Genomic DNA, 9889 nt, shown 5'->3' on the forward strand with positions numbered 1-9889 from the left:
GTTCAATCAGCTGTTTGTGGTCTCCTTCTAAGCATGAGAGTCAAAACTGCTGGCAAGAGGGAGAGAAAGAAGAGGGAATTTAAAGGGAAAGGAAAGGGATTGGGGTTACAGGGACACACTACTAGCCCTGCTTGGAGTCAGGTCCAGGAGCCTCTGAAGCAAGTGATTTTCCCACCCTGACTTGTCTGGATGAAAGTCCTTTCACATCTTCCAGGGGCACACATGGATCCCAACTCTTCAGTGTGCTCTGGTGGGAAGTAGTTACATCGGCAAATTTACAACCAACAGGAGATTTAATCCCTTGAATTTTTTAATTGCTGTTTGCTTGTGTTTGTCTAATAAGAAAAAATTGTTTGGATTTTAAAAGAGGCAATTGAAATATTTGATAAATCAGAGCAAACTCTGAAGAGACTGACATAATTTAATACACATTATCTTCTCTTTTATTTGTAGCTCTGCTAAAAATACTTTGCCAGGCATATCCTAATTCCACACAGATTTTTTTCCTGAGTCACATTACATTAATGCCTGACTTCTTTGGTGCGAAGTCCCATTATAGAATTCACTGTTTAAGAGTATCTTCAACACTGAGACATGACTGTAAATGCTGTTTTGTGTTTACAATTAAACATCTGTTCCACAAAGGCAAGAGATGATCAGAAGTTCTGCAAACCTAGGAGAATTTAGGTCCATTAACTATGATGAAAGCACATCTCCAGTGAAATCAAGGGAGGAGGAATAATGCAATGAAGTCTTAGATCTGTAAGAATTTTAAACATTTTAAATATAATTACACAGAAATAGCTATTTTAGAGGACTAGATGTTTTTAAAAGACTTTGATTCCAACTAGTTCGGATTGCTTGGGGTTTTTTCCCCATGTGACTACTTTTGGTGACATATTGTACATATCAAGAATAAGAGAATTTATTTCTGAGTTGGGAATAGTTTTTTAATCAGATTCAGTAATGTAAATAGACCTCTATTTGAAAGTTCATTTGAATCTGAGTACTGGTGTATATTTAAGTGCACTGTATGCTAAAGTAGAAATATCCCCCAGTGTTTAACTGAAAGCATGTTTTATGTGTGGTTTTGTTTTGTTTTTTTAATGTTTAACAGTAACTGAAGCTGGCTTTGGTGCTGACATTGGGATGGAGAAATTCTTCAACATCAAATGTAGAGCCTCTGGCTTGGTTCCCAGTGTGGTTGTACTTGTTGCTACAGTGAGGGCTTTGAAGATGCATGGAGGTGGGCCAAATGTAAGTTTTTGCACCTTTCTTGGAAAATAAAGCTGCTGCTAATATTTGAAGTAGAGTAAAATGTCTTGGTTTAAAAAATATTGGGGGTAGCTTATAGGGCAGTATTTAGATATCCCTCCCGAGGTACCTCATTATATAGATGTTACCTCCAAAGGTAATGCAGGAATGGAAAGGCGCAAATGAAAGAGGGATGAAAGATTTTTGAAGAAATACTAAATCTCGCTGAGGAAGGGAAGTTTGTTTGCATGGAAAAAAAAGCTATAACGTATATATATATTCTTTTCCCTGCCTTTGGAAATAGCATTTGTAAGTGCACTGAAGTAGTCACAGGCTGGGAAAGTTGGCAGCTGAGGAGGAATGCGAGGAGTTTGGGTTGCAGTATGGGAGTGGAAGCAGGGAACATTGTTAGTGAAAGGTTTGATATTTCTTTCACTGCAGTAATGGGAACCCCTTCTGTCTCTTTAATCTGCTCAGGTTAATTCCCTCAGGGATGCTAAGGTAACTGATAAAATTGTGCAGGTGTTTTCCCAGTGTACCAAAAGTCACCAGTGCGTATTTTTTTGCTATTTAAGCCATGAAGAGACTTGCACAGATTACTGATTGTAGAAGTACTTCTCAGTCATACAATCAGATTGGACTCTGCTAGCCAAGCAGAGAGAAATTTAACTCCTAGAAACATTTTCATATGCCCAGCAGCATGCAAGTGAGTGATGCTGCCAGAGAAACAGTCTCACTCGGTGAAAATACCAGAGCTGTTTCCACAACCACAAGATTTTGGATGCATGGTCTCCCTTACAGCTAATCGTCTCTTAGAGAGAGAGTTAAAGAGTTCTTTTTCAGTCTTTTAGGTTGACATAATTATATAACTTCCTATCTTTTTAGTCCACTTCTAATGCAAGTTTTCTGTATTTTTAATAATACTCCTCCATGCATATCAAGGCAGGTATATTGTCCTGTGTGCTATCATTCAATCTAGCAAAACCAGAATTTAAATATGTCTTAGTAACTGTCTCTATTTCTGTCTGATCTGTGTCTTTAGAAGCATAAAGCTTTAATTTGTTTATGTAATGTGTCATAGAGGATTGTAGAGTGCCAGATACTTTTTACTGGGCGATTAACTATAAAATGGACCAAGACCAATGTTTGAGACAAAAGTGACTAATTCCAGTGCCTGGGATCCATGTATGTGGTCCTTGAAGACTCAATATAGTGTCCTGGTGATACTCTTTGTACACCTTTGTGCTTTCCAGCAAAGTAGATTACTTGCATGCAGTTCCTTGCCATGGGCAGTTATTACAGGACAACCAAAGATGATGTTCCTCTTCTAGTCATCTGTGTTACTGTTATTCCTTCAGCCAGCTGTTGGAGGTTGCTGTCCATTGTCTTTGCACTGCATGTAGCATGGAATCTAATTACCTCCTCTCTAATAAATCTTTTACAACTAGTTGCCGAGTCACTACCTGTGTCTTGCTACCTAAATACAGTAGGAAGTGTTGCTATTCTCCATGTACTGGTGTCACTTGGAAAAAACAGAAGCTGCAGTCAAGCTATGATGTTGTGTGCAATGTATGTGCTGACTGGCAGCATAGAAAGTAAGCAAAAGTGCACTTCTGACCATTTCAGATTGACAAGTGTCAATCTGTGATGACTTTGATTTTTTTATTGTTCCAGGTAACTGCTGGTGCCCCCTTGAAGAAAGAATATACAGAAGAGGTAAGAGGAACTATTATAAAACTTTAGAAGTTTTTGTTTCAAGGGACAAAATAGCGAGGTATGTGGAGAATCAGAACTTTTCATTCCTCTGGCTGGATGGTGTGCAGCCTCAGGGTTGACAATAGCATGCTCTAATGCTGACATTCAGTGAACCTTTAACAGGCATTGCCAACAAGTGAAGCCACTTGCTGTTATACCTCTTGTGTGTGCTATGTGTATGACTGCACAGTCGATTGTACTGAGGGACTGAGCTGGCTGAAAAATAACTGTTTTTTCAGCAGTTTTTCCAGGACTACTAAGTTTTCAGACTGATCAGCTCTTGATTCCAGTCCATCATACAGGCATTTATGGCAGCACAAGAGCAGAGTGATGCAGGGGTCAAAGATACTCCCTGAAATTAATGGTAGGTTAACCTGTTTGTTAAACAACAGGTTTAATCTGTTTGTGCTTCATGTCTGGTGTTGGATGTCACTCTTCAAAAAAGAGTGGATTCTGCAGGTGTGTTTTCTTTGTCTCTTCGCTGTAGACAAATTCTGGTCTTTTGGCTTTATCAGTCTAAGGATACGTGTATGGTTACAATTAAGACAAGGCCTACAAAGTGTCGGGTAAAAGAGTAAATAAGGAAATGCAGTAATGTGCTTTTATCCGGTGTATATATATGTATATATAGATTAGACTATGCATCTGTATGTCAAACCCACCTCACTACTGTAGTTTGTTTATAAGCAAGAGTCTAAGAGCCGTTTCACAATCATGACAGGCAACCAGTCATCAGCTGCACTGTCTTCTGGTGTCCCAGAAGAGAGCAATACATTCATGTACAAATTTTGGACACTGCTTAGTTACTTAAGTATGTCTGTTGCTTATTAATTGAAGTAAGAATTAAAAAGATAAGTGTCAAAATATTTTTGTCTGGAAGCATTTTACTTGCCTGCATCTGTCATGATCAGCACTGTTTATGTTCAGTTTCGTTTATGGAGAATTATTTGGCTGGAGAAGACTTGATGTGTCTTACCATTTCCATTCATTTTTATTTAATTGCACAGAACCTCCAGCTGGTAGCTGATGGCTGCTGTAATCTACAGAAACAGATTCAAATTTCTCAGCTCTTTGGAGTTCCTGTTGTGGTGGCTCTGAACATCTTCAAGTAAGTATATTCTTTCATAACTCTTGTGAGTAAATCCATAGTTCAAATTTCACATTTTTCTTATTTTTTAAATTAATCAGTTTTGGCATGAAGAAAAGAAGCTATTAAAAAATTTCCTTTTTTCATCATGAATATAAAGACCTTTAAATCCTTAGCTTGTTCGTAAGGTTTTAAAACCACCAAAAAAAGTATATACTGTTATGGAAATATTAACCTTCCGTGTTACTTAGCCATAACAATTATAAAAAGTGTTCTTGAAACATGTAAATACATATGCTGTATATAAATGCATTATGTATATGGCAGAATTTCTATATAGACTTGCTTTACAACTGCTGATGGTAGAATAAGGGTAAATATATAAGGTTATAAAAGAGAACTAATTAAACAAAATAATGAGACGGAACTTTCTGATCGGCAGAACTGACTCTCCTGCTGAGGTTGACCTGGTGTGTAAGATTGCAAAGCAGTCTGGAGCATTTGATGCTGTACCCTGCAATCACTGGTCGGCTGGCGGCAGAGGAGCAGTAGAATTAGCTCAAGCTGTGGAAAAGGCAGCCAGTCAGAAGACCAGTTTCAAATATCTCTACGGCTTGGAGGTAAGATTTAGTAGTAGTAGTAGTATTTTTTATTTATTTATTTTTAATGAATGCATGCTGCATCAGTGTTGGTTTTAAAGCAGGTAGAACACTGCAACAAAGCTATCTAATGTACTTGGAAAGGGGTTCGACTTTGCTTAAAATCACAAAAGCTGAAGAGAACAAACAGTCTGTGGCACGTCTAATGAGAGGAACAGGATACTTGCTGGTAATGCTTGTTATTTAGGGCATTGAACAACGTTTCTGGTACTATCTTGTTTAACATAAAAGTATGTCTGTAGGTGGAATATTATCAAATTATTGTGGGAGACTTCTCCACAAAGTTCTCACAGTCATGATATTTGTCCTGACAATCAGCTAAAATGAAATATAGTTACTGTCTCACAATCATGGGTATTGCTCCAGGTTGTGGCTCCCTGAAGCATTCACTCTCTGTATGACAAGGATGTTAGAGGTAGTATGTGCACGCTCATGCTACACATCTGCCCAGCCAGACAGGCCAACGCAGAGAGAAAGCACTGCCTTTACCAGCACCCACTTACACACCCACAGCCCTCGGACAAATGTGAAGAGCATGGGCCGCCCTGTTCCTCTCTCCTGCTGATTGGGATTGGAGTCTGCTGGTACAATATGGCACACACGATACATGGGTCACTGCTGCTGTTGGCCTGAGATCCTCCGTCTATCCAGGAGCAGCCTCCAGTGCCCCTGCCCTGCTCCAGTTCTTGGCATCAGGGTCCACGAGCCCCTGAGGTTCACAGCTCACTCCAGCTGCTGGCACTCAGACCTTTCTTCCTGCTCTCCAGTGTTCATACATACACATCAAGAGGAGGGAGCACACCCACACCGAAGGTAGTCAGGAATCAGATTTAGCGAGACTAGAGGACTGACTGTGGTGCTCAAGCACAGAGAGCTCAGTCAGACAAGCTATTGACTAGACTGCTTTACACTCGACTGGCCCCTTCTTCCCCTTTTGCCTCACATTTTTTCTCCACAGTTGTTCCTCTTCAGTCCACCTTGATTACTCCCTTTCCCACACATGTTTACACATTCCCACAATCCCCTTCAAAAATCCCATCATAAGTTTCACACAATCACAAAATGCTCCTCTTCCTACGTCCCATAGTGAGTCCTGTGCTGCTGTAGGCAATCACCCCCTTTGGTTTGCAAAGTTTCCTGATTAAAGAGTTTCCCCATGGACTCGCCTTGGTGCACTTCACACCAAGGACAATGGTCTCATCCTTCCCCTTGGTCTTAGGAAACAGCCAATTCAGTGTGCTCTAATTTGCACTGATGAGGTTTTTCTGCTGATGACATTAGTAGGGTTCCTCCACCTATCATTGTTCCTCTGATCCTTGCTTGGGCTTTGTGTTTAATTTACTTGGCCCTTAGTCAGATAACCTAGCAAAGGATAGTGTGGTCCAAATTTCAATCCTTTGTCTGCCAGAGATGATGACTCCTTTTCCATGTCTTGAAGACTTCGTTATTGTAGTTGTCTGCAAGGTGACATCGCAGCATCGTTGAGCTGTCAAAAGGAGCAGCTTGCAAGGAAGGGCTGCTTCGGCCCCTGAAAGTACTATGCTGGAGTACCACCATGCAGGCAGAACATTTGGAGGGATGCATTGCCACAAAGGTTGTACAAATGATTTCTTAGGGCCTTCTTGCTATCCAGATGTGGGTGGGTTAAAATTTGGGCAGCAAAATAGACTTCTCTGGAACAAAGGAAGCCCTTGTCAAATTTCAGATCCTGTGCCCCAGTGCTACTTTAAATCTCTTTAGAAAATGTTTGAATGCTATTTTTTAAGAGCAGAACCTCAGCTTCATTCTTTTAAATGGCTGAAAGTTCCTGTTTTGATTCTTCTCACCAAAAAAAAGTTCAACCTGAGGTAGATATGCCCTACTGTTGTCTTACACTTTCTCTCCTCCCTGATAGGTACCCCGTATCTGCTGCACCCATTTTATTTCTTCTTTCCACCTCCCCCACTGTTTTGCCAAATGTCAGTAATCCAGAGAACTCTTATTAGTATTAACCACTGCCTTCACAGAATAGATGGAAATACCTTGGGAATATAAGTGCTGCAGCATCTATTTGGGGCATTTTGCCCACGGAACATTTTTACAGCCAAACAATGGACAATGTATCTGCCTTTCTGAGTTTTTCTCTAATGAGATGCTCTGGAAACTGAGGATATCATTTTATGGGTTTTGTGTAATAAAATGGGAAAAAAATTGTTTCAGAAATATGTGTAATAGCGTTCCCCATAGGAGACTTGCATTACAGAGATAGCACATTAGCGTTTGACAAGTTCCATATTTAAGCTCTGTTAAACTCTCCATATTATAGCTCTGTTACTATATTCTGTGTAGCTTACAATCTTGTGGTATGAGTGAGTAAAAAGGATCAGTAGGGGTGGACTCTGCCTCTATGAAGGAAGAAAATGAGATTGGTATCTACTTTAATGTCTTTCCCAGACACATCTTTTTGTGCTGTGTCGCATAAGCAGCACGGTCTTAAGCACAAGGGGAATAAATCACATCTTTACATCAACTTAATATCCCATAACTTAACACAAGTATTATAAGCCTCAAAAATATGTTGAAGGGACTTTATAAAAACATATAAAGATTTTAAAATACTGTAAAAAAGTAAATTCAGGCCAACAAAAACAGTAAAGTGCAAAGTTCAGGCTTCTGTTTCATTCTTACTGTGCAAAGGGTGGGGATAGAAGCAGTTGGAAGTAGGAGAGTGAAACTCTTGTATGGTATGTTGGGTCATTTGGTTGCTGGGCCTATAGGGACATGAAGAAAAGCCACCTCTTCCAAATGAGCCTGCCTAGATATTAATTAAGGTTGTAATAGGATTTTTTGATGTAGCAGTTTTGAGGACTGAGTTCTAATGTTCAAAGGGGTAACTATAACAGAAAATTAAGAAGGAGAAGAGGTAGTAAGATGGGATTGAGACAGATGATTTCCCTCCGTCATTGTGCCTAAAGGAGATTTAAGTGAAAGGACACATTTCCATCCCTCGTCTTTCCAGTGACTGATGGATTTGTCCAGTTAGTTGAATACTTTGAAGTCGTGGTTGCCTTAAGTTTGACGGGGTTTTCTGTGGTGGTGGTTTGGTTTTTTTTCTTTTCTTTCCCCTTTGGAACATAGAAGGGGGAAATATTCTGCATAAAACCACTACCACTTCTTTCATATCTCTGTCTTTATGATATTACTCTGCCCTTCACTTTATTCCATGTCTCCATTTAGTCCGTTGATGTCTACACATCTTATTTTCCTCAGTCTGTAAAACTGCATCAGAATTTACCTTCAAAACTGGCTATAATTAGAACAACTTCCAACAGCAGAGACCACTGTAGCCATAATAGATTCATTCAGCATTTTGATATTTTGTTAGAAAGCATTACCCTGGGGATTTAAAAACAAAACCTGAAACCCTTATATGTAAAACTGTTTTAGATCCTTTTTTACTAGTTGGACCAAAGTTTGCACCAAACCATATTATTAGTATACAGTCGGGCATCTAAACACAGGATAGTCCAGGTCAACTGGGTGCTCTCTGTTTTTTTTCCAAATGGCACACACCTCTGCAGTGCTTTATGTAATTTCCAAATATATACCTGGAAATGAAGGCTTCTTTGAAAGGTGTTTACAAATGTGTATAATGTGCAAAGAGCAAGAAAGTCTTTTCTAGATCTGTCAAATACTGGTAAGAAGTTGAGGATCAGCGCTTTTTCTTCTGAATCCTGAGGTATGTTTCTACATTTATACCATCTTGTGCAGTGATACCCAACATGTGCTGAATGAGCAACTTTAGACAGCGGACACAACACAGTTGTGTCAATTCAGGACTCGGGCTCAGTTAAGTGGTCCTGTGGAGTATTGTAGCAAGCTAGTCTAATTAGAAGACTGTGCTAATGTGGCTGTATTCCTTGAAGCATCTAACGCAGTCTCTTTAAACTTCTTCAGGTGTCTCTACATGAGTAGTCCCACTTTTATATTGCTTTTCAGGTTCTCTTTATTTATTTCTCTAAGCAGGCAACCTTTTGCTTTTATCCTAGTAGCTGTTGCTTGTACTTTTTGAGTTTTTTAATACTCCTTGATTCTAGCAAGGATTTGTTTGACATTTAGTATTAGATTAACAAATATTTTTCAAAAGTTGAAATGAGGACAGAATAAGCTTCAAGCATATTTTGAGGGTAGTGGAAAGAATAGCTGCATATACGATTTTGGGAGTGCATATGTGTGCCAGTGTCATTTCATGGATCAAGTACAAGAAGTGACCTCTGAGAAGTAACCCCTGTTACTTTGTTAACTGTTGTCACTTTAGAAGTGCAAGGAAAGGACATCAACAGATAGAGTGTACAATGTATAGTATTAGGAATTGCATGGGGTGTGGGTGGTTCAGGAGCAAGGATGAGTTTTTATATGATAGGCTCCAGAGTTTATAACATAGTTTAGAAGATTATTGGCAGTAGACGTAATAAATACTATAGTAGTGTGTGGTTTTAATATGGATTTTTGCCTCCACTGCACACTAATCTCTCTTCTTTTGCCGTTGAATTGGTTTCTTGCCGAGTATTTCTCTTTAGTGTTTGGAGAATAGGTTTGTTCTAAAGGCCTCCTGAACTCTCTAAGAAATAATCTGTGCTTTTTAAATTATATATTCTTGCTACATATGGAAAATATCAAAATATCAACTTTCTTATCACTGTTGACTTCCTTTCTGGGTTCACTTTTCTTGAAGTATGGGTCTTTAAGTTGTAGCAGAAAGCTATTACTCAAAATAAAGTTGACTGACCCATTAAAAGTAAGTTTAGATAACTAGAGGGAGTATAGGAGAGGATAGAAACATACGCATCCCATTCCCAAATTCCCCTGGCTTCAGTGCCTGTTTTTGGCAGGCGGGGGGGAAGCTGTATTCCCCACTAATGCACGCCTGGTGAGTAACGTGCCTTCTTTTGCTGTCCTGGTCTCCTCTCTCCTCCTGCGGTGAACTCTCCCTTGACTTACAGCAGCCATCCTCAGCCTGGGGGAGGGAACGTAGGTTTGAATGAAGTTTTTTAGGAGGTGCATTGCCCCTTCCTGCAAGGCAGCTGGAGCGCAGGGGGCTAACACTCCGGGAGGTAGAAGAGAGGAGAAGGGCAGGCATATGGCATGAGGCAGG

At 39.7% G+C, this 9889-nt stretch overlaps 1 protein-coding gene across 1 annotated transcript in view; it reads left to right on the forward strand.

Moving 5' to 3' along the window:
- Positions 1-1117: 1117 nt before the first annotated feature.
- The window catches only part of LOC104626066 (monofunctional C1-tetrahydrofolate synthase, mitochondrial-like), a gene marked incomplete at its 5' end in the record, with an annotated part of 61814 nt that continues 53042 nt past the window's right edge, over positions 1118-9889 (forward strand). Inside the window, 4 exons of the mRNA XM_010293889.1 lie at positions 1118-1257; positions 2929-2970; positions 4017-4117; positions 4539-4716. Of these exons, the coding sequence (XP_010292191.1) occupies positions 1118-1257; positions 2929-2970; positions 4017-4117; positions 4539-4716 (461 nt within the window). The remainder of the gene's footprint in view (positions 1258-2928; positions 2971-4016; positions 4118-4538; positions 4717-9889) is intronic.

The sequence above is a fragment of the Phaethon lepturus genome, unplaced genomic scaffold (assembly GCF_000687285.1).
Source record: "Phaethon lepturus isolate BGI_N335 unplaced genomic scaffold, ASM68728v1 scaffold6279, whole genome shotgun sequence".
In the NCBI taxonomy this organism is placed as follows: domain Eukaryota; kingdom Metazoa; phylum Chordata; class Aves; order Phaethontiformes; family Phaethontidae; genus Phaethon; species Phaethon lepturus.